This window comes from Cuculus canorus, chromosome 1, assembly GCF_017976375.1.
Source record: "Cuculus canorus isolate bCucCan1 chromosome 1, bCucCan1.pri, whole genome shotgun sequence".
In the NCBI taxonomy this organism is placed as follows: domain Eukaryota; kingdom Metazoa; phylum Chordata; class Aves; order Cuculiformes; family Cuculidae; genus Cuculus; species Cuculus canorus.
Window position 1 is genome coordinate 13,957,561 of NC_071401.1, and position 25,549 is coordinate 13,983,109.

Sequence of the window (25,549 nt, forward strand, 5' to 3'; positions counted from 1 at the left end):
CCTCTCACAAACACACACATACCCACACCTCACCTTCAGACCTGGTGTCCCCAGCCATGTGCCAGGGTCCCTTGCCCACCTTGGGTGGAGGAGAGGTGCGGTGCATCTGAAGGGAGAGCAGCGGGACAGCTGAGCGTGACTGAGAGCAGCAGGCTGGGTGTGTAGGGCTGAGCCTTGACTGGGGGGAGGAGAGAGAGAGGGAGGGAGCTTTGGGAGGATGCAGGGATGCCGGAGGAGCAGGTAAAGCCTCGACTGGCTTCTGGGGGGATGGGTTAGCCGAGGAAAGGTAGATGTGTGGGAAGCAGGTAGTCAGAAAGGGTTTGTGGGAGAGTGGGGAAGCAGAAGGGCCAGAGGTTACTGAGCTTGTGGGCAGAAGGTAGGCAAAAAAGCAGTCTGCCCTTGGGTCTGCAGAAACAGCCCAAGGATGCTGGTTGCTGAGCCGGGGGACAGGCAGGGAACTGCAACGCCTAGGGGTTCAGGGAGCCCCCGGGGAGACGGGGGAAGGGGAACGAGGCGGCAGGGAGGAGTGTGCTCTGTGGGAAGAGGGATGGCTGCAGGTGGCAGCTGCCATGGGGAGGAGAGGGCGCAGGCAGGGGCAGCGCGCGAGGAAGAGGAGCAGAGAGCGCATCTCATCGGCAGCTCGGGCAGCCCTCGGCAGGGGCATCACGCCTCTTCTTGGTGCTTGGTGCGACCAAGGGAAGGGAGGAGAGCTGGAGAGGGCAACCTGTCCTTCTGGTGGCAAACAATCCCTCCTTTCTGCCTGATATTGCTGCCCGCGTGTGCGTGTGTCGGGAAAGGTGGTCGCGGCTCCCGCATCCCCCTCCTCTCCCCTTGCCAACCAGCAGCAGGCAGAGCCCAGGGCTGGCAGACTGCTTAGTTTCCTAGAGGGATCTATGCCACTTGGTGGCACTAAAAAGTTGCGCTGAAGCCTGGCATTCCCCAGCTCCAAGGGCCCCCCAACCCTGGACCCGCAGGTGCGCAGAGCCCCGACCTCTGGGCAGGGGGAAAACTTCGGAGGAGCCAGTTCTCAAACGGCTCTCAGGACCGCAGGGGTAAACTCTTCCCCGGATTAGGTTTTAAACAGATTCTCCCGAAGCAGCTACCGTTTCTTTTTTTTTTTTTCCTTTTCTTTTTTTCTTCTGATGATACCGTTCTGAACCAAGTGCCGCTTTCACACTCTCTGGAGCAGGGTGGTGCAGGAAAGAGGTGTCTGTTTATAGGGGGGCTTTGCAACCTTCAGGCACCTGGAGAGCTTTCCTCACACGGCAGAATGCAGGGTTAGTCCCTTCTAAATGCAGAGAGGTTGCTGCCGTGCACACACATGCAAGGAGAGGCGGTGATGTTTAAGCAGGTGGGTCAAACTGCAGAGAGTATTTAGGAAGATCAAAGCTGTGGTGGACCCATCTGTTGTTTTATTGCTTGTTTGTTTATTCCTTCTCTTCAAGGCCACGCCCCCTCCCCAAATTCGGGGACCATTCACGCCTCTTGCAAATGAGACTTGGGCGATGCTGAGAGAACAGCATGTTGCATGGCATGTGTGGATGTGCATGCATTAGCGGGGGTAGGATACTCGATCCTCAGCATTTGCCTGAGATCAGAAGAAAACAGAATATGCCCATAGCTGGAGGAATGACAATGCTTGCCGAGTGGGGCTCACCTGCTGGTGATCTTTGCAGAGGCATTTGAGGATTATTCAGCTCCAGAAGGTCTGTTCAAGGAATGCTACCTCTGCCGTGGCTGAAAATAGGAGGTGTCTACCTCTACCTCTCTTGATTATTGCCGCGAAAAGGACCTCTTAGCTGCCACTGTAAGAAGAAGCTGTTGCTGCCACTGACAAGGTAATGCTGTTGGGTGGGAGAGGGGATTTATGTGTCCTGGTCTGCAGGCAGAAATCCTGTGCATGCAGGAGGAACTCTTTTCCCTTCCTCCTGCTTTTACTCTGTGCCCTGATTGTCAGAGGACAAGCACTGATCTGGTGGCGGGGGAGGAGGGGGAGGATAGTTGTGGTGGTGAGCAGGCCACCCGATGGGGTGCACCTCTAGGGGCTCCTGGGGCATCAGCAGGTTGGGATTGCTGGGGGATGGTGGACACTGACAACTCCCCAGGAGCAGGATATGTATGGGGCTGGGAGATCCAGTGTATTGCAATTACTTGGGCTTGGTGGTGTGTATGATTTAGCCCTTCCATTCACCAGTGAGGATTTTTCTTGCCAGGAATGGATAAAGAAAACGGGGATGTATTTGTTTTCCAGATACAGCCAGGCTGTGTGACCTTGGGACAAATCACTTTGGCTCTGCTCGGCGAGTCCCGTCTGTTCCTTATTTAATAATCAAAGCTAATGTCTACGCATACAAAAATGATTCATTAAGGACAGAGAGGGATAGCAATACCACCAGCAGAGCAGAGAGACAGAGATCTAAGAACAAGTGTATATGCACACATATACATCTGCATACACAGCCACTTAGTTGCAGCAGTGCAGGTAGCTATGCTCGGAGTTAACCTTGTCAAGCAGTTTCCTCTAAGACCCATCTCCATTTATGCAATCTATTTTTTAAAACGTGTGGTCCTCCGTGGCAAACGTGACCACCACGGCAATTTTTACTACTGGTTTAGATCAAGCTATTTTTTCTCATCTTCCCTAAACCTGGAACGTGAAGGCTAGCGGCGGGCGGTGCTCAGCACCACGGACAGCGCCCGCCCGGACGCTTCCCACTGCCCAACCCGCCGCTGCCCACTGCCCACTGCCTGCTGCCCGATGCCCTGCCTGCTGCCCACTGCCCGCTTCCTGCTTCCCACTGCCTGCTGCCCACTGCCCGCTGCACAAACAGCTGCCAGCTGCCCACTGCACAACCCACTGCTGCCCACTGCCCACTCCCCACTGCTTGCAGCTCGAGGCTCAACCCACTGCTGCCCACTGCCCATGCTCAACCCTCTGCTATCCATTGACCACCGTCTGCTGCCTGCTGCCCAACTCACTGCCTGCTGCCCAACCCCCTGCTACCCGCTGCCCACTGCCCGCTGTCTGCTGTCTACTGCCCAATCCACTGCTGCCCGCTGCCCACTGCCCGTTTTCTGTTGCCCAACCTACTGCTGCCCACTGCCCTATCCACTGCTGCCCACTGCCCACTGTCTGCTGCCCAACCCAACCCTGCCCACTGCCCACTGTCTGCTGCCCATCCCACTGCTGCCCACTGTCCACTGTCTGCTGCCCAACCCACTGCTGCCCACTGCCCACTGTCTGCTGCCCAAGCCACCCCTGCCCACTGCCCACCGCCCACTGCCCAACCCACCTCTGCCCCCTGCCCACCGCTGCCCTGTCACTGCTCGCAGCTGGCAGGCAGTGATGTCCCGCATTCCAGGGCGCCTCTGCCCTTGCAGTCCCACTTCCATTTGACGTCTTCCCATAATGGTCTTTCTAGTGCTGGGGAGCAATGGTGATGTGACTGTGTGTAGAAGGAGTCTGGTCGTTTTTTCTTCTTGTCTTGAGAGCAAAGGGGAGACATCATGTCAAAAGCAGAATAGCAGAGGACCTTCTTGAAAATATCCCACTCTAAACAATCCTGAAAGAGAAAGATGCATAATGGCATCAACTGCCAGGCCCTTTTATTCTCTATAACTTATTACTGTATTCCTAAACACTTCTGTCACATACTAATATTTTGCATGTTCTCAAATACTTTGACTGCATGCTAATTTTTATGCTACATGATCAGGAATACCAGGATTAATCATTGTTTCAAATGATCAGAGAGTATTTTGGGGGATCTCTATGTCATTGGATTTCTTTGTAATTTTATCTGCCAACATGTTTATAGCTTTTTTTGGGTATAGTTGTACTGGCATGTCACTGTAACACCACTCTAGTTGTGACTTGCTAGAAAATGGGTGTTTTTTAGTTGATATTGCCTTTTCTTGATCACGTCTTCCATATCATACAGTTTTGCTGATAAATAAAATATCTAAGATCGCAGCTCAAATAACTCCTGAGCTATTCATTCCTGCATCATACGCGGTAACAGGTTTATGGTAATGGCGGCAATAAGTAGTATATTTAGCAGAACTGCAGAGATCATTACAAGTTTTGCTGGGAAGTTAAGCACCTACATATTAAAACCAAAATTGTTCCATCAACCAGAAAGAATGTGTGTGGGCATATTATAGAGAAGAACTTCCTGGGATTGCTAAGAATCTTGTTGACAGTTATAGGATTCTATGTTTATTGTCTGTGAAGGCATGCCATTAGTATACTAATCTGTTATTTTCAGTGGCTGTTCTGACCAAACGGTTGAAATTATTCTGTGCTGCTTGCTTTCCTCCAGTTTCTAAGTGGGATTACAGAAAGATGCTTCACAGGCTCTCCTGTCGTACAAAGCTGTTTCCTTTGACAAAGGGCTTGATCCACTGCCTGCAGGAATTCCCAGAGCTGATAATGCAACGACTCACGTTTTTTTATTATTTTTTTTTTTTTGTGAATAGAAAATTTAAATGCAGTGGAAATCTCAAAACAAAACAGTGTGTTCATATTAACGTTTTTCAACTAAAGACCATTTGAGTGCATCAGGGTCTTTTTGTGACCAAACTGAATTCCGTTTGAGGAGTGGGTTTGTGGGACCTCCTGCAAATGGTACCTCTCTATAGCATTGAGAGCTAGATTGCCAGAATAACTTGAACCCAATGCTCAGTGTTCGCAATGCCAATAGCCAGCAGAAATGAGCAGGTACACCTTTTTCTTACATTGGTGCGTGCCAAGATGAGCTGAGAAGTCTCTCTTCTTATGTAATTGCTTTTCTAAGGTAGTTCCATCTTTTGCTATCCAAAGATCTTCACTGAGCGATATGTGACAGGACTGACTCCGGATCAGTAACTCAGCTGCTGCTTCCTGAATTTTGATTATCTCTGGTGGTGTTACATGGGTTAGTTCATTGGAATATACGGAATTGATCCATATCTTCATCAACATATATTATCTCATATCTGATGGCATTGAATTAATGGCACTGTGTACTGTAAATTAATGCCTGGAAAGAATTTAATCAGCAGGTAGATGGCTATAGGTTATACAAACATAGCATGTAAATAAAATCTATCAATACAAATAAATGGATTTTGGGGCCCTGGGTTTTTGTGATTGCACTGATTTGAAAAATCCCTTAAAGAGATGATAAACTTAAGATAAATCTTTACATATATTTGACTAATAACATTCTTCATATGCTTAACTCTGAGCATATTCCTAAGTGCTTTCTTGGACTGAATCATAAGTCCTCACTCCATAACAGTGCTGTTCTGGGGTTCAGTAATCTGGCATTTTATTTTTATCATTTAAATCTTTCTGAAGATTTAGAGACTGTGAAAAAACAAGCCATAAAATTGCAAAACTATAACAAAGGAGAAGTCTGAATGAAAGTGTTACTCTTTTTTTCAATTTTTTTTTTTCCGCTTATACAAGACAGGCTAAATCAAAAACTTCCCTTTGCTGAGTTTCTGTTTTACCTATTAGAAACCACAGAGCCAAGCAAATTCAGACTGCAAAGAAGACAAGTCCTTCACTCTGGGGGCACTAGTGGGCGCTGCTATAATAATGTAAGTCGCAGGAGGAAAGAGTTCCATTCTTAAGCTTTGAATACATTTACACCTGCGGCAGTAGAAGCCCTTAAGAGAAATCAGATATGCTCCATGTATAAACTCTCATACACAGTGGAAAATCAACTTCGTGAACTGCTGTTCATAGTTTGATTTTCGATCAAGATTTAATTAGTGTCACTAGGTATTAGGGCTTTTTCTATTTCTTTTGGTCTGTATAGACAGTAACTATAGACAGACTCACATTTGAGGTGGAAATAAATAATTTTAAGAATTGTGTGCTGTTTCATGGGTTATTACAGATGCTCATTTTCTACTCGGTTAAACCTCAACATGAAGTACCTGGAACTCTGCCCTGAAGGAACAGCTGAGAATTTCTCCTGACACAGACTGGCATAAAGATTTTACTGCCAGAGAGAGCAGAGGTTACAGGAGCATGTTGAGTGCTTCATCAGATCTGTGTCTGTAGTCATATGGGTAGCTCTTACGTTTTTTGTATAGGGCAGGACTGAGCAAAGGACAGATAAGCAGAATTAACTTTCTGATTTACTATTTCTGCAGTTGCTTCAAGTGTGAAGCTAGTACACCAGATGACAGAGATCAAAGTGTCTGTCATGTATTGTAAAAGCACACGATTCCAGGATTCCTTTATAGTTAGATGCACACCTGGAATAAAATAGGAAACTCGATACACCAGTAATTAAGTGCCTGATTCTATTTTGCCTATGTTGCAGTAAAATAAACATAACTCCCTTGATGCTGAAGAAATAGAACAGAGTGAAAAGTAAATTTGACCCTAAGAGCTATGCGTCTTGATTTCCTTGTCCATCAATGAAAACAAGTAAATGTAGATAAATTATTAACTGCGAAACAATTTATGCATGCATTCAAGAGTTCACTGTCTTTGTGATTGCTGCTGATACCTCTGTTCTCAGTCTGAAGACTACAGTATGTCAAATTCCCTTTAGAGTTATCCCTAACAATTTAAACAGGAGTTATATTTAAGCTTATGAAATTTTGCTTAATTTTATTTTAGTACTCATCCTACTTGTAATAATAAGCTTTCTGTAGTAGGAAAGAATGGTAATCAAAATATGGAGTGACTTGTATGTGATTCTCTAAGGACAAAATAGCAGTAAAATTGTGTATTTGAACAGTTCCCTTGGCCATCTTCTTTTCAGGAAGATGTTCTCCAGGAAATGTAATTAGTGTGCTTATTCTACCCGCGCTCTGCTTAGTGATTTTGATCTAAAATAGAAAGTCTTATCCGACTGCCCTAATGACATCTTTGCATGGCATAACCAAGGGTGTCTAATGGAAGAATGACAGGCAATGAGCACAAACTGAAATACACAAAATTCTATTTAAACATAAAAAGCAATGCTTTTTACTGTAACTGTGATCAAACACTGGAACTGCTTGCCCAGAAAGGTTGTGGAGTCTCCATCCTGAGAGGTTTTGAAAACATGACTAGACATAACCCTAAGAAACCTGCTTTAGTTGAACTTGCTTTTGGCAGGGTGGATGGAATAGAGACTTCCAGAGGTGCCTTCCTGCCTCAACAGTTCTGTGATTTTCAGGTTTCTGAAAGCGAGAGTAATCCCATAGAACCAGATCTCTACTATACAAATCCAAATCAATCAAAATTTAGCAGGCTCACATAGCCATATCAATACAAATTCCAGGTAGTTTCACTGCATCATGAAAGCCCACAGAAAGCATTGACTTCAGATGCTTTGGATATGAGTTCTAAGCCTCATACAATAAAATATTAGCAGTTCTCTTGGTATGATTAGTAACAGCTTTGTAAGCCTAAAGGAAATTGACTTTTACTTTAGTACAGTGGTATATGCAAAGAAAGTTCATGAATTCTGGAGCAAATGCAGTCTGCATCTGGCCCTTTTTTTTTCTTTTGATGCCATATTGTGGAAAGATTTGATCCCTTTCAGAACTTGCTTTTGGCCCATAGGAGCACCCTATAACCATGAAATCTGCTATTATTACAGAATCAGAACTATAAAGGAGAATTTCAGCTTTACATCAGCTTTTACCCTGTAATTTTATACTGATAGATGCAACTGTAGACAGAGAAAAAAACCCAGCTGTTCTTTCAAGTGAAGAAGATCAAAATGGCTCTCTGCCCTCTTTTTATTGTATATCCTGTATGGAAACTGTTCAATCCATAGATATAAGACCAGAAAGAGCATTGCTAAACTTGATCAGTAACCAGCTTGAAGTGTGTTGCATAATTAAAATTGTGGATGGGGATTAGATTTTTTATTTTGTGTCACAAGCTCACACCAGTCCTCTACACTCTATTTGTATATATGCAGCTGCACAGGCAGCTAGGTTATAAAAAGACATCTAATTGTATATCCAGTTACAGTCTGAGGCAGAGCTGACATTTGTCTAGATATAGTTGTGTTCTCTACATACAGCCTTAATTTGAGAAGCTCAGAAACATAAGCAACCATGGTTTTAAAGACAAGAGTACCATTTGTGTTCACATGTTAATAAGTTAGTAAAGAATTAAAGATTTTTTTTAATAGATAATACATTAAATTAATTGGAGATAGAGGAATTTAATAGCTGTGATGTTGTAGAAAGATATCCCCTCTCATTCATCCTTCAGACTGTTTGCAAATTATACAGTACCATTTTCAGAGTCACGGAACAAACAATTGGAAGACATACGCAGTAGTGATATTCTGTTAATTAGAGACTAATTAACCTGAAATGAACTGCTATAATTTCTTAGTGGCAAAGGGTTGCAGTATTGATAAGCTAACTCTTCACAGAATAGAAAAAAGTCTTTAAGTGTTCTACAGTTGTCTGAACCTTATTTTATTATTAACACTCTCTAGTTCTAGAAATTAATATCATATGAACCTATTAATATTGCAATTGACATTACAAAACCATTTCTATAGAATATTTTCTTTTTTTAAATATTTGGATTTCATTTGGGAATATTCACTAAAATTATTTTGTGATTTCCTCTGTGTAAATTGTTTATAATGTCTAGGTAAACAAATGATTAAAAAAGGTTAACCTCAGACACAAAAGTATTTTTAGGTTTGACTGTCTCATCTTCAGAAACAGGAAGAGTTTCTCTGTGGTGTTGTATTGAATGACCTAGCTGTGAGGGGTAAATTCAAGATTGAAATACTGCTAGATTCTGAATCTGGAAGAAATGGAAAAATATTTCCTATAGAAAGATTTCATTCACTTTACAACATTGATATAATTGATGATTATTAATAGACTAAAAAATGGCTTGTGGACCTGAGATGTATGGATATTTCTATATCCTTTTTTATCATATTAAAAGAGTTATGTCAGTAAAACTGAGATCAAGCTCTGTCCTGGAATGTGGTATTTATTTTGCCAATAATGAAAATGGGAAAGTGGTTCACTTACTCACTCAGCACCTTTCTAAATTTAAGAGTGTGCTTAACTTTCTGCACTATCAATGGATCCACTGGCAGGTGTACTGCAGTAGATGGTACTTTAATGTGCTCAGGGATCAAGACCTGGACAAATAGTAGTTCAAGCACTACATTTTAAACTAGAAACATCCTTCTGCAAATCCATAGCTAAGTGCAGAGTACTTTGAAGTACATTTTCAAGTTCTTTTAACCACAGCCAAAGATATAAATACTTGGCTGATTCTTTGCTTTTGTTTTTTCTTCTTTTTTATTTTTTTTTAATCTTTCATCAATGCTAAAGCTGAGTGCCTGCTACTGTGCAGACTAGCTACAAATATAGCAGATCAAATATTTTAGGCACTAGTTCATCTGTGTAGTCTCTATGTTGACTTCTTTCTATCACTGAAGTCTGTATAGCTGTCCACAGTACCAGGATTTGTCAAATTGCTTATTGGAGATGTTCAATTTAAGGATATAAGAAGTTGAAAAGAATTTCATTGCTCTGCAGTTTTAAAATTATTGTTTTTCTCTGAAAAATTCACCACTTAAAATAAATTTAAAAAATCACAACAAAATCAGTTTTCTTACTCCTAAATTATTTTAAAAGTTATTTTTTTTTGTGCTGTGCCTTACAAAGAAAAAATAGATTTATAAATTTGAAGAACCAGATTCTACATTCCTTAAAAGATTTCAAGAAAAGCTCTGTTTGTCAGCAAGAGTTTACTAGTGCTGTAATTGATAACATAGTGTAGCCCAAGGTACATTAGTGTGACATGCAATTCTGATATAGGAAGTGTCTGAAATGACAACATCTTTCTTCCTTGGAATTAAATACTTGCCTGTCTTTTGTGCTTTTGAAAACATTTCCCAAAAGAGATTTTTAACAAGAGGGTCAAAGAGAAAGACACCAATTTATACCAGCAGAAGTGGAAACCTAACATTGTGAAACACTGAAGTACAATGAAGTTTTCCAGATCAAAAAATAATGGAAGCAAGTGTATATCAGAGACAGTGTATTGGTGTAATTTTAGAACATATTACAAAGCTGACTTTATAACTAATTTTAAAGCTCTTTCTCTTATTTATTCCTTTTTAAAGGTTAGGAAGATTATGATCACACGTGCAGCTCTGCATAGCTGTCCACTTGGAGATGACGATGACTCCTTAGAGAATATACGCCTACTCCTGGTTAAACATCAGCATAACGCTCCTTTTATCCAAAAGATTTGGTAACTGCTTTTCACCAGCTCTCTGGTTTTGTTCCATCATGTTGTCTCTACCAGCCTAAACCATTTCTTAAAATGATTCTTTTGCTGTTCCTTACAATCCTGTTATTGAAGGAAGATGTCTGTGGGAACTTCGGGCTTTTGGTTTCTGCACAGGCCAATGAAAGAAGGGTGGTTGCACACATGCCTGGTGATATTATCATTGGAGCTCTATTCTCTGTCCACCACCAACCAACTGTTGACAAGGTTCATGAGAGGAAATGTGGAGAGGTAAGAGAGCAGTATGGCATTCAGAGAGTGGAGGCAATGCTGCATACTCTTGACAGAATTAATTTGGATCCCACACTGTTGCCAAATATAACGCTAGGATGTGAAATAAGGGACTCCTGCTGGCATTCTGCTGTGGCTCTGGAGCAGAGCATTGAGTTTATAAGGGACTCTCTTATTTCATCAGAAGAAGAGGAAGGGATGGTGCGATGTGTGGATGGATCCTCATCGTCTTTCCACTCCAAGAAACCCATTGTTGGTGTCATTGGACCTGGCTCTAGTTCAGTTGCTATCCAGGTCCAGAACTTGTTGCAGCTTTTCAATATACCTCAGATTGCTTATTCTGCCACAAGCATGGACCTAAGCGACAAAACTCTCTTCAAGTATTTTATGAGAGTTGTGCCATCTGATGCACAGCAAGCACGGGCTATGGTGGACATTGTCAAGCGCTATAACTGGACCTATGTTTCTGCTGTACATACTGAAGGTAAGAGATTATTTTTTTCCATAACTGCTTTGATGTGGTCAAATAGATACAGGATGGTATTTAATGTTGGAGTTATTTCAGTCACTTGTCGACAGTATAAGAGTTTACTTTAATTAATAATAATTCCATATTCTCTATGGGACTGAAGTAGTATCGTGTTGATAATGGCTGAAAACAAACTTTGACATGCCAGATTGTGTGCTCTCTAGGACCACTTGTGGCTAAAAATGTTTACTCTGGAGTCTCCTAAGTGAATTTAATTTAATTCAGTCAACATTAATTTATTTTTCTTAATCAGTGCATTTATGTAGAATAATGATTTTGAGTATATTGGTATCAATGGGTAATGAGAAGATGTCTGATCTTGCTAGTGTCAAAGAGAGCTAAACCATCATTTGGAACTATAACTGAATCAGAATTTGTTCCTGCCTAATGTCTGAGTTAGCAAGGCATGAATACTAGAAAACATGTAGTTCTATCTAATATTTGAATGCAAGTTCTCCCAGATCAGAACAGAACTATATCTGACCTTTTTGTGATACTCCATGGAGTATTACAGCCACTTTTTGCTCGCTATCTGGCTATTGATTTGGGGAGTGAGCAAGGGAAGTCTCCTCAAATCTTGTTCACAGACTTATGCTCCATCAGTGGTTCAGAAAATCAGAACTGTGTGCTAAATTGCTTTCCTCTTTTTTACTAATTTGTATTAGAGCTTAAGTTTTTTACCCAGTGTTCAAAAGAGTATATGGTTAAAGGGAAATATCACGGAAAGCTTACCTGATTTCACTATTCCTTGTATTGGCAGAGTTGAGTGGAATATGGATAGAATTTCATACTGCCTTAAGAGCAGGTCTCACCAGTTGCTGTCTAATGACAGCACCATTTAATGAGTTTTCTGGAATTAGGTTCTGTGATGAATTTTAAAATCTCACTGGGTCACCTCTGTTCAAGCAGGCAAACTCAGAATGGAAGGCTCGGAATACAATCTGGGAATGAAAAACGTTATTAAGAGGTTGAGTAGTGGTGGCGACATTTCTGAACAGCAACAGATGCTGCTGGCTTGATTACAACCTATAGAAAGCAGATTGTCCTTCCCACACACTGAGTATGCCTCTCTGGCAGCTGTCATACTATTCAGAGCTGTACTTGGGGTGTAGCTGGTTCAATGCTAGTATGTAGAGATCTTCATCCTCCTACGAATATGTAGAAAGCTTGTTTTGCAACATATTTTCTTTTAAAAAAAGCTAGAACTTACATGCAGATTGCTGCAATCATGTTTCCATCATGATATCAAAAGCTGATAAATAACTGCAGCCTCTTTTGCATGGGTATGCATGAATATTTTAACGGCTTAATACAACAGTATAACACTGTATAAATCAACCTACGTCACATCATGTAGCAAAGGTATTCTTTGCCAGCTGATGCCTTTGGTGTGCAGCCTTCACTTTATAAATATGTATGAATAACATAATGGTCAAAAATAATACCACTGATGCATTACATTATCATAAGATGTTTTATCCTGACTACTTTAGATGACTCGTCTAATTTTTGCTGTAAACAACTTCTATACCTCTGCTAATTGAGAGCGGATGGATATATTCAATGTGGGAATTGCCAAGTTTGTATCAAGGTCTGATTCTGCACAGAACAAGAATACTTATTTTTCCCACTTTCCATGGACACTCTGTTTGGAGCAGACGGTAGCATATGTCTTATTAACCTTATGGCAGAGGAACTTTGAACTGTGCATTGGACGAAGGGAACAGAGACACAGAGTTGAAAGTGGAGGTGACTTCTACAGGCGAGACAAGTGTAGAATACGATAGAGGAGCTTGGTGTGAAGAAGGAGAAATGCTGAAAGATATATCAACTACAACATGTACCTACTTCTACTGGTATTAAAGTAAACAAAATACATGGTATGTTGTTGATACCTAAGGCCTCATATCATTCATAGTATTTTTAAAGCAACATAACTGTGGACTGCAGTGATCTAACAGGAAACTTGGGTTCTGGGTATCTTATGAGCCTGTCATCTATTTGCATGTTCTGGTCATGATGATAAATATGCTCTTCAGTTAAATAACATCACACAAATGCTTTCTATCATAGAAAAGATGGTACTTGCAATTGGATAGACAAATACAAATTGGTCAAGGTATTTCCTTGAAACATGACAATGTCTGATGTTCTGGACATTTTCCAAATACTATGGCAGATGTTGTCTCTTCCAGGAAGAGAAATACAGAAAACACTAGTATGGATGAATGTTAAATTAAAGGAATTGAGTAAAGAAGCAAAATAGATATTATTTATTTATATTATTTTTATATTTATACTGAATTTTAAATTGGATATAGCATCTGTTTACTTGTACATATTCCAGACATGCCCCTATATTCAGTGTCATAATATTCATAGATATTATTTAAAAAAAAAAGTGAAAAAAAGTTGTTGAAACCCACTCCTTGCAATTTTTTATCAGCTTAGATTCTTGCCCACCTATTGAGAGAAGACCTTCTTTCAATGCCTCCAGTAATTCTGCCTATATACATTGATTTCCTTTATTTAATCCTCATGCGTTAGCCAGAGCCTTCCAAAATATGACCATTGGTTTCTGTAAACATCGTTCAAGGACAATGAGGGTCCCCTTTTTCAAAGCTTGGATATTTCATTGCTTTGGTAGTTCCATCAGCAGATAAAGTTATAGCTCTTTTTTTGGTCTAGTATGAGAAAAGCCTGGAATAACTTAGTAGCTCCATAATAAAAAACTTCCTGTTTGAACTTTTTCTTCTGCACCTACTAATCATCTATATCTGCAGTGGATTAATACATTGATCTGAAGCTTTGTTGTTAAATCCTTATGCAAGACTTCCAGGTTTGCTATATGCAAAAATTTTGAGAGGTTCTCATGAGTTTTGCTCCTTTGATATCCAGCATTACAGTTTAATCTACGTGAAGACCCCAGGTGTGCAAGTAACCATGAAAAGTAATGTTTTTTCCTAAGAATTGGAAGGTAGCAAACACTGTTATTAACGTAGCTCTTATAAATTTAAGGAGGAATTTTCTACAATCGAATTAACAGGAAATATGAGTAATAAATGAAGCCTATTTCTCATAAAGCAACAGTTATCTCTACTTACTGTAGTGTATTTTACATATGCCAATCAGAAATCTTTGCAAGCCTTAGATTGTCTTAGGTTGTTACTCCACTTGCTCAGTTCTGTCAGGCATGACATGTGCCACTAGCATCATTATCTTCCCACACTCTTCAACTCTTCCTTCCATTTAATGATTTGTGGGACTCTACAGTGAACTGATCTGGCTATAAAAGAAACCTTTTTTCACCCATTATCAGGGAACGTTTTAAAAAATCCTTACTAGTTCTGAAATCCAGGTCACACCACAGCCCCATGAACAGACATGTTAACGCTGCATGGCAGGAAGGTAGGAGTGAGTGAGCAAAGAGGGAAAATGTGGTAGAAAACTCCTTGTACCGAGAACCTATCACTCAAAGCCTGAAGAAACTGCCTTCAGCTTTATGGATTGCTACAACAGGCATGCAAGCTATGCTGGACACCATTTTATTTGAAGCTTGCACGCTGATCTAATTCTTTCAGCAGGCCTTACAGATATTTGTTTTGATTTTTTGTTGTTTCTTTTTTTTTGTCCCACCACTGCGATAGGAAAAGATGTTGAACAAACTTTCCTTAACTCAAATTAACTTTCACTTCTGAAACCAACTTTGTAGAGAGAGAGTAGGTCGAGAAGTCAGTCTATATCTCTTTCTCAGTCAAAGCAACTCAGCAGAAAGAAGCCCTTTGGTTGAGTCACCAAATTTCTCAGAGCACTTTAGGGATCTTTTCTATCTCATTTAACTGTTGTCCACCCCCAGGAAAATTATTACACATAGAACGGTGTAGATGGAAAATTTATGCCTTATCTAGATTTCAGGTGGTGATGGTTGGCATGCAGAGGGGTCATGCAGTTCAAGCAGCCCTGGCACTTTGTCTCAGCCTTTTCTTGCTTAACCACTCAACACCACAACGAATGAGAAACAGTTGGGGAAACCAGAGAGAAGCTGGGTATCTGCCACAAGAGACAAAGAATGGTCTGTTTACTTCATTTCCCATATGAAAGCATTCCTTGCTCTTTTTGTAAGATCAGAGAAAATATATACAATTTTCTTTTCTCCCGTCAATGCATTTTAAAGGCCTCATTGAAAGCCTATTTGAGGTCAATATCACCACCCCCAGCCACCATTGACTAGGCTGACATTTGGATCAAGCCTTGTTAGTCAGAAACAGGATCAGTGCCTGAGGGTCTGTGCTTAAAATTTGCCTAGAGCCAAATGAATTAATAATTTGAAAGGCAATTTTCATTGCCAATGGAAACCATTTCTTTTGCTACTTTCAATAGAATGAGGAGGTGCTGTATGCTGGAAAAATAGAACTGCAAAAAGGTACAATTGAAACACAATAGGTCAAATTTGTTGGGAGTGACAAGGGATAAATTTCACTCCACTAGGTTAAAGGTGTGAGTTACTGTTGAAGACGGCCTTAACAAAGAAGTCACTTAGTTCACATCTTCTCTAGACAACTCTGAAGGTAAACATGGATCAAGTTTATCTTCAAAGTTCTCTCAGTTTACTGTATCTTCCCTCCACCTAAATTTATCGTAAGTGCATATAAATAGGTAGTACACATTCATTTTCTCAAGATGTACCCAGGAAAGCATAACAAAAGCAGAACTTCTATTTTTTTTTCCCTGTAGAAAAGGGTTATTTCATACATTTCCTTTCATATTTTTTCAAATGTGCCTGGTTACGAGGCTATTTTTGCTGACTTGTTTTGCTACCAAGTAAAAAGCAAAATGAAAATTAGTCATAGATTTTGAGAATAGGATGAAGAAATGAATGAGAGAGCTGCAACAAGTTGACCTTAAACCTACTGCTTGGAACAAATTGCAGTTATATGGTGACGTGGAGATTTTCTTTCTGACTCCAGATTTTTCTCCTTTAAATACAAAAATTATACCATGGTCAGAAATATCACTTGTTTTTCACAAGATAATAGGATTTAAAATTGGATTAATTTTATTTTAAACATAGGTGATATTTTTTCACGCTTTATATGCAGGAAAAGCCCGATACATAAATAATGTACCAAACACAGTCATTGCTAGTCCATGAAAATGCTTTCAATTTCAAAGGAAATTTATTTCTAAAAATCTGTTTCTGAAAACTGAAAATTCTCTAATTTATGACATTCTGAAAAGACTGAGGAATGTTCTATTTCACCAATGTTTCATATTTTGCCCTTGGGCAAAATAATTATTTTTCTATTTTTGAAGTTACTTTCTTTTATATTTGAGACATTTAAACTGTTTCATACATAAATGTTGAGTCCAGGATAATCACAATTTGATATGTTCTCAATCACATTGATCTTGTAGAAAAATAATTTCTCCCATCTGAAGGGAAAAAAGGAAATTGAAACCCCAGTTTTAGTTATATCCTGTTGAGGTGTTTGCTCATTTTTGACTGTTGACATCTATACCAAAGATGGCTTTCCTTTTGCCCAATTTCAGATATGTATCTTTGCATCACAGCTGTGAAAAGTGAGGAAACACTGGCAATCAGCTGGGAATACTGAGACTGAAAACTGAAATAGCATCCTGTTAATGTTTACTCTGTTCTGCAGTGACTGACTAACCAGAGAGCACAGTGATGTTGCTGGCAGACTGCTCTGGCCAGACACACCCACTGTGAAGTATCTTCACTGACAGCAAAATACAAAATGAGGGGCACACTCTGGAGAGTAATGGAATGAAGATTGTTAGGGGAAATACTATGAGACAGCAAAGGGAAGGTGAGCAAGAGGTGTACTATTCAGTTGTTTTGAAAAAAATCACTTTGAAAAGAATGATAAAAGCTGGACTTGGCTCAAAACGGGACATTTGGATCTTCAAAATATCACTTTGCTTCTTTTGTTTAGGGGCTAAGTGAATGTAACATTTTTCTGTCGCTTAGGCTCTGTAATCACTCAATGGAAATTACAGTGTCATGAAACTTGCCCTCATTGAGAACAGACAGTGGGAGTCCAGCATCCTCCAACTTCGTCTTCCATTTGTCTTTTCCCTTAGGCCTGGAAACAGAACAGTTCTTGTCTGTGTCTCCTGGGTGCACCTCTTCTGTCAGGGAGGTATTCTTCAAGTGGTAACATTTGGAAATCTTTCAGGAAACAAATTGTGCTTCACTGCACAGTGCCTGCTGGGTTAGATTGGTTTTACAAAAGATGATCCTTCTCATATTCGCTACAAGATGATCATGGGTAGTGACAGTGATTCATTTTCCTGTATCCCGCTTTGATATTTTGTCTATGAGATGAAAGAATACATGCTGCAGATGGGGCTGGAAAACAGAAATTCTTTATAATTAAAAAGAATTAATTTAATTCTGAAGCATTTTTTTACACCAAGTCAGAATCAAAAGCTAAAATAACAACATCTTTTTAGTGAATTAAAGCTATAATAAAATTTCTGAAGTCAGTCCAAATAAACTTCTTGTCTGGTGATTATATTAAAATAGTTGATAAATGGTAACTTTATAAGTAAAATGGAAACCTCACACAAAAAGGTATCAACTTTTACAAGTTTTGCACAATATTATTCTTTGACAATTTTGATAAAAGATAGTTTATTCAGGATGTGGTAATTCTGCATCTGCTGTATTACTTTTCTTGCTTATTCTTAAAATCATAGATTTTTGTTTTGCCATAAATGCTACCTAGAAATAGGAAATGTAAATGACAAATTTGTGAAGTTATAATTTTTCCTAGATTTAAAAGTGAAAAGTCCAGTTAGTACAGTTTGATATGAGAAGAAAACCCCAACATGTTATTTCATATTCCTTTATGTAGAGCCTGTTTGAGAGAATTCCGGGGAGTCAGGGCTCTGTTATAATGGGAGATGGGAAGAAGGGGAGAGACAGAAGAAAGCCATCCAACATGACTGATATGCCTTGCATGAGAACCCATTTTTCCAGAGTGGTAGTTAACGATCCCAGGTATGAAAAGACTTTACCAGACACTAGAATTTAATTTCCTATCTAAACAAGGAAAAGTAAGGTGTCCTGCGCTTGTCAGTAACTTTATGTATCAAAATACATTGTAAGTAGCTCAATAGTATAGGAGTTAAATCCATGTTTTTTCCAAATCACAAAATTTGTGTATAGTTAAGGAGCAGAACAGATATTTCCCCAGGTCATTCAGTGGTAGAATCATTTATGTTGGAAAAGACCTTTAGGATCATTGACTCCAACTGTAAATCTAACACAGCAAAGTCCACGACTAAACCCTGTCCCTAAGGGCCACACCTACACATCTTTTAAATACCTCCAGGGGTGGTGATTCAACTACATCCCTGGGCAACCTGTTCCAATGCTTGACAACTTTTTCAGTGAAAAAAATTTTGTGATGTCCAATCTAAACCTCCCTTTGCACAACTTGAGGCCATTTCCTTTTGTCCTATCACTTGTTACTTGGGAGAAGAGACCAATGCTTACCTTGCTACAGCCTCCTTTCAGGTAGTTGTAAAGAATGACAAAGTCTCCCCTCAGCCTCCTTTTCTCCAGATAAACAACCCCACGTCCCTCAGCCACTCCTCACAAAACTTGTGGTTCAGACCCTTCACCAGCTTCATTGCCCATTTTTGCACATGCTCCGGCACCTCAGTGTCTTTCTTGTAGTGAGGGGACTAAAATTTTGCACGGTATTTGAGGTGTGGCCTCACCAGTGCTGAGTAGAGGGAGACAACAGCTAAGAAACATAAAAGGCCTGCATGATTCTTGAGTCATACAGGAGGTGGTGGTTTTTGAGGTGAACCAACAGAAGAATTTAAATTTGGAAGCCACTGGGCAGACAAAAACATTGCATTCATTTTACAAAAATCTGATTTCAAGCTCAATATCTTGTTGAGATGTGCCGTGTTGTAGTGCAGAGAACTAAATGTAAATACATTGTATGTGCATACATTAAAAAAAGTGATTTTGAAGGTTATTAATGGAACAGATAAAATCTATCTTGGCAACCAAATTTTGATACGAACCCATTCCCAAATCACAGCTTTGTTTTAAAAGTTGAGTAATTTAACTTAAAATTCAAAATATGCTGACTGATGAAAACCACAGTTACTATTTCCTTTAATATAGGAGTTTGAATTTTTTTTTTTTTTTTTGGAAATGCTTAGCAGTGTTTATGGCTGGCCAGATATCATCCAGGTGATATAGGTAGAAACCTCCATATAAAATCAATTACATTGTCAAATGGCACTCAAATAAAGTATTGGGAGTGGCTATTGCTAGAAGTGAAATATGTACTAGGCAAATTGGAAAAATAATAACTGAGGTAGCTGGTAAATCAGCTCACTGAATGAATCCTTCAGCCAAAATTCAACCTAACTGCTGAGAACAGCAGAAAGATAAGGGAAATTATCTGTTCCTCGGTCTGCCATGTTATAATCAAATACCTCTTATTTGCCCTTACCTAAAATATGGGTTTTTTCCCACTTTTTTTCTGTAATAGCTTTCTTCTAGCTTCTCAGATGCTATTGTAAGCATTAGGAGCAAGATAAATAGAACTGCCAAAAGGAAGGTGCAAAATTGTAGCGAGAGCACTATGATCAGGATCTAGGAAATTACCTCACCTCAGTTCTAAGTTTTTTGGTGAACAAGATAGAGCAGATGAACTAGCTGTTCCAACTTTGCTGTTTTGAAGTGCATAAAGCTTTAGGCAAGTAGATCTAAATCGCTGCTGATATAGTATGGTAGAATTACAGAATATGTTCACCTTTCCCTGATTAGAAATTACAGAAGACTGTTCTCCATGTCTTAATTTTGCTATGAAAAATAATAACATGACAGCAAGTCATTGGTAGTTATTGCTTAGGCTAAAATGTTTTGTTTATGAAGACACACACAGAGTGTCTTCACTTAAAGACTTTGTGTGAAGACAGCGTTGATTTCACCATTCAGTAGTCTGTTCAGACTGTGAATTAACAATTTCTCCAAATGAAATTATTGACTGTATTACTGAAGTCCATAGCCTGTTTGTCTTTATATGTTCTCCATGCTTCTCTCTTCAGGCATTGTTCTAATCTTTCTTTTGACAAAACTGTAGTTTTCCTATCATTTCTGTAAAGTGTTTTTTTCTGATGTTAACTTATTGTTATAAATCTTGTATAAACCTTTCTGGTTCTGTCACATCCTTTTTTTAAGATCATGTACTCTTTTCTCCCTCATTTTTAGGGGTATAAGTACTCCATCTACTTCTTCGACTTACAGTCATGCAGGACACAGTTTTCCATGGATTGGTGTTCAATCTTCTTTTTCTTACCTTATTATCAAACCAATACAATGATGGCCTATAAACCTGTACTGATTATTTTTCCCTTTTACAGTTACATGCCTAAATCTTGCTGTAACTTATCTTCTGCTCATTTAGCTTACAATCTCACCTTCCTCAATGTTTGGTGTTTTGTCTTTGTTTTTGTTTTTGTGGTTTTTTTTTTCTCTTTGTACTTTCTTTTTCTCTGGTTACATTGACTCCTTGTTTCTCTCCCCTTTTGAAGTTTTTTTTTCCTCCTCTTACCTTTCTCCAGCCAAATTTCAGTCCTTTCTCCAAACAATTTCAGGAAGATAATTGTATGAATAAGATAGGATGCATTGGTTTGAACATTTCTAAAACTTTTGATTTATGTGATCATGACTATCAACTAACACAGACAGAGCTCACTATTTTTAAGTTCTTTCACCTGGAGAATCCAGACTTAGTCCAGATGCCTTCAAAAGTTATTTAAAGTCCAGATTCTCATTAAAAAAATCTAATTCTATCTACATAGAGTATTCAAAATTTCTACATTTATTTAGTCTTAAAACCTTGTGCATCACAGTTGTCCAATTTGCAGTTTCAGCACTTAATGAAAAACAGGATATTTTTCATTTGTATGTGAATCCTTGAAGGTGAAAAATAAGCTGAAATGTTTCCTCTATTTCACATTCACCAGATTCAACAATCTTCATACGCAGCTTCATTCTCAGTTACACTAGGACAGAATTCTTGGCCAAAATATCTGTTGCACTTGGAAGAACCCAACATGTCCCATTCAACTTCTCTCCAGCCACTTGCCTCAGAGGCAGTGTTTGTAAGCAAGACAAGCAAGCAGTCAGGGAGCACACTGACATGTTGTTGAGGGTGTTCCTCGGCTTGCAGAAAGTATTGTAGATGGCTGTGATATCAGAGCTGTGCTGAACAGGTGGCAGAGATGCACCCTGACAGCAAGTGAGTGGAACTATATTTAGGTATGGAAAAGGAGCAAACCCAAGAAGTTTGGAAAGGGATATTATACCCAGATCAGAGAATTTTATCATAGGTTTCCAAAGAAGTCCAAGGAGGAAAATGAGTAAAAATATGCAAGTGCTGCTCATTTGGTTTTATGAGTGGAACACAAATTAAGGTCACATTTGATAGGTAAGCAGTTCTTTCTTTTTCTTTTGTCTTAACCATAGAAGAAATGCAGGATCCAAATCCTTCTCAGATTAACAGAAGCTTTCAAAAACATCAGGATACATGCCCAGAAATGAAAATATGAGACTGTTCATGTTATCTTTCCAATGTAAGCTTTTCGTATGTCTCCACTCATGGTTATATATATAAAAAGCTGCTTCTTTTTTTTTTTTTTTTCCCCCTTCCAACAGCGCTGTGGGAGTGAAGTTACCTTGCTCATTTTCCTGTACATGCAAAAAGACAGGCAATTTGTCTGACCTATTTCTTCCCCTAAAGGGAAAGTATGAAACCAGTTCAAATTTAAGGCATCCAAAAAATGTTGAAGCTGGATCAGATGCTCTCTCTGCTTGCATCTTTCCCTTGAAAGCCCACTATACAGGGTATTTAGATACTGGAGGTTTTTTTTGGCAGCTCCGTGCCTACTGACAAGAAAGGGATATGTAGATGATTTTTGTCTTATTGTATATGGGGTTAAAGGTTTTGTTCACTCAGACAGAATTGTGGAGGAATTTTTATTTTTTTCCCCTAAATCCAAAGGCACTTACATGAAAGCATAAACATCAGCATGCTTAAGTAGTTCAAAATGAAGCATCTGGTACAGCCTAGATTCTGGAGAGAAGCTGAACTTATGCAATGACATGGACAGGCTAGGAGCTGTGTTAGTTCTGCTAAGCTACATAAGACTCAGCCAGGAGTGTAAGCTTCATACTTGTAACTGCTATAGAGTTCTACTGAATAAATGAAGGTCAATTGACCTATGGACTTGACCATTTCTCTTTTCCTTCACCCTGCCTTATTTGACTATTTCTGCAGTTGTCCAACCTTTGTCTCCGTTCCTCTCTATCCTCTCGCCTGTTAACTAGAACTATCTGAAGCACTCAGGCTAACATAGTCCTTTTCTTCCCCTGCTCCCAAGGTGATTTTATTACAGCTCTATGTATTATTCATGTGTATTCAACCAACAGTTTATGCAGACTCTATGCAAGCTGTGCACAGGCTTTTCAGGCAGGTCTAGACAGTGCCTTCAAGTACCTTCAAGCCTGTGGGAGGATAGACATCAAAATGGTGCTGACCCAGGAGGTAATGTGCTGAGAAGCCTCTCAGTCATGCATGGTTGGTTATGACCATGTCAGGTGAATGCTGAAATCTCTCCATCTGCATATGATGGTGTGTGTGTCACACTAAGCCATGCTGTGAGTGGGAACACATGTCCTCAGCTCCGTGCTGTGGATTGACCTTTGCTGTTTGGTTAGCTTATGTCTCTGCAGACTGGAAACATAGTACTGTCTCTTCTTCTAGCCCCATTCAGCTGCTCTGGTAAGGAGTGGGAGTCAAATTAAATTACCAGAACTAGATAATTAGAAAATTGAAAATGTTGGACTTGGAAAGCAAGACAGTGTGGTGGTTACTGAGTTTGGGATGATGTACATGGAATTGAGACACACTGAGTGAGTGATTTCCTGTGCTTTCTCCTGGACTACCAATGTAGCCCTGATGAAATTGTAGACATCATGCCTGTGTCTTATAATGGAGAGACAGGTTCAGATATATCAAGGATGCAGCGGGCTGTACCATTACAGTGCTGAGCTCAACTTGATCAGTCTGTTGAAAAAGTACAACATGGAACATGACAGTTTGGCATTAAGCCTCTCAGCTAGTGGCTCAGCAAAACTGACTAAATCAGAGCTACTTTGGATGACCCTGTAGCCCCTTCTGTAGCTTGCTGTGGACATTCCTTCAGCAAGGGGACCTCCTTAATGATTTTATAATTGTTCGGCATTATGTAGACTAAAAATTGGCACAAATGAACATCTGAAGCATTTGCACCAAATACACACATTTCAAATATGTAATGAAAGTGTTGTGAGGATCAGTACTTTGGAGATGTTTGGTAACGTAGGGCTGAGAACCTCATGGACATGCCATTTGTGTACACTTGTGTTATCAACCATGCATGGGTTTGTGCCCTTAGAGAAGGCACTCTGAAACATTATTGAGGAGTACCTTGATTGGCAGGCCTCCCCTAGGAAGGCAGGAATACAGAGGACACTGGAAGCCTAGAAAACTGAAAGCTTAAAGGCTGATTCCTATTTAGTTTTTACACACAATCTTTTAACTGATTTTATTTTTTTCTGCTCTTGAACAGTTGGTAGAGTGGGTGTTACATCCAACACCTCCGTGTGACAAATCTCAGCCTACAAAATACTGACACGTTACATTTCATTAACCATATGGGAGCTAATTATGCTGCCAGCTAAAATATAGGTGCAAGTCCCAAAGGATCTGTTTGCTATCTGTGCATGGGCCCAAAAGAACCTTACAGTGTGTTTGCCTACAAGAATCAGGGAGTTCATTTGACATTTGCAGCATGCATGTATTCATTGAGATGTGTGGAGTCTAAGCTTTAACAGATAACTGAAAAGAAAGGTGAGTTTTTACTTACAAGGTGGAATGTTTTGGGGAAGAAGAGGCGATGTCTGTGTGTGCATACTGTTAAATCAAAAAATGTCTTTCCAGACAGTAGCATTTCAGCATTTTGCAGTCATGTCCATAAAGAACATCAGCCAAAGGTAGACACAGTCCTTAAAGCAGTGGGGCGTTGCCATCCTCTGCCTACAGACAGTCTGGAATAAAGCAGCCTGGATCTGGCAGTGTTCTCCCTGCCCTATCTGTCTCACTGGGATGTTGTTTCAAAGACATGAGCACTACCTAATGGCACTTGTAGCAATTTCATCACAGATTGTTTTGTCAGATGGACTGTGAAGGGTGGGAGTGAACTCTGTGCAAATTGGATATGGGTGCCAAGAGGACTCTTAGCAAGAGTGGAGGAAGTGGAATATCAAAGGTGAAGGAGAAAGATGAGAGTATAGGATTAAGAGAAACAAAGTGCAAAAATAACAGTAGTGCTTAAGATGAACTGCTTCAGTGACACAATTTCTAAATCTCGGTATTTAATACATCCTAGATCCTCTTCAGAAAATGGAATCTATACACCCTGAAATGCTTCACAGATTAAATATGATTTCACTAACAGGGAATCAAAGGACTGAAAGCTGGCATACTGTGCTGAAGGTTAATCATGGCACCTATTTTGGTTCTCAGACCTGTGGTCTCCCTTCATGGTTGATGGTCATAGCCTGTTACTGTATGGGAAGTGTCACGTTGGGTCCTTCCCTGAGTTGTCTGTGTAAATTCAGTGGGGACTGGAGTTGTACTTAAATTGTAAGTGAGAACACAGTAAGGTAATCTCAAGGGAGTAAATATGTCTGCAGACAGTGCTAAATTTCAAACAAAAGCAAATCAAGGAATACAGCAATAACTCAAAACTGTGTTTTCATTTATAATCGGTTGAGTTGTCCTAAATATGTCAAGTGGAAATGACTGAATTTTACTTTATAAAATGTCTGTTCAAATCAATCATGTGAATAATTTCCCATAAGATGGTGGTTTCTCTCTGGCTAGATAAATATGTCATTTTGGCATGATCATGGTAGAGGTACTATTAGTGTCATTACTTAAGCAAGGAATGACTAATTACTTCACAATTTTGTAGAGCAGTTTGTAGAAAAAATCATAACTAGAACTATGGCAACACTTGAAAGGGGTTTTGTTAGTTTGTTCTTTGCATTAGTGTGAAAAATATTTTTATATCATTTTCCTTGTTTTTTCTTTGTAAAAATAGATATATGTTTTATAAGAAAAGGGGACAATTTGAGTTTTCTTTTTTTTAATGAAAAATTCTTTTCAAAATGGGATAGGTGGGGATTTGTGCATTGTCATTTTCTGTTGAAGGAATTTGTTTACAGTTTTATCTTTTACACACCGTACCTCTGGAAAGCCATGGGATAGACTTCATATGGTCAATTGCTATTTTTGCTGTCCTTTAAAAAATAGTGATGGTGACATTTGGAGTGAAACTATTTTCTTAATCTACATGGGGGTGTGAAGATGTTCTGATTTTGAAGACCAGCAATTTGCCTGGCGTGC

The 25,549-nt window shown here is 39.6% G+C and overlaps 1 protein-coding gene across 4 annotated transcripts in view; it reads left to right on the forward strand.

Annotated features, from left to right (window-relative positions):
- Window positions 1-203: 203 nt before the first annotated feature.
- The window catches only part of GRM5 (glutamate metabotropic receptor 5), a 259,071-nt gene continuing 233,725 nt past the window's right edge, over window positions 204-25,549 (forward strand). For 2 of the 4 annotated variants that reach the window (XM_054053704.1, XM_054053714.1), the window contains exons 1-2: window positions 1,475-1,838; window positions 10,113-10,994. In XM_054053704.1, coding sequence (XP_053909679.1) covers window positions 10,316-10,994 — 679 coding nt within the window. In that variant the 5' untranslated portion in view covers window positions 1,475-1,838; window positions 10,113-10,315. Of the gene's footprint in view, window positions 241-1,255; window positions 1,352-1,474; window positions 1,839-10,112; window positions 10,995-25,549 lie in introns of those variants that run through there. The other 2 variants (XM_009566394.2, XM_054053695.1) reach the window with 2 other exon arrangements.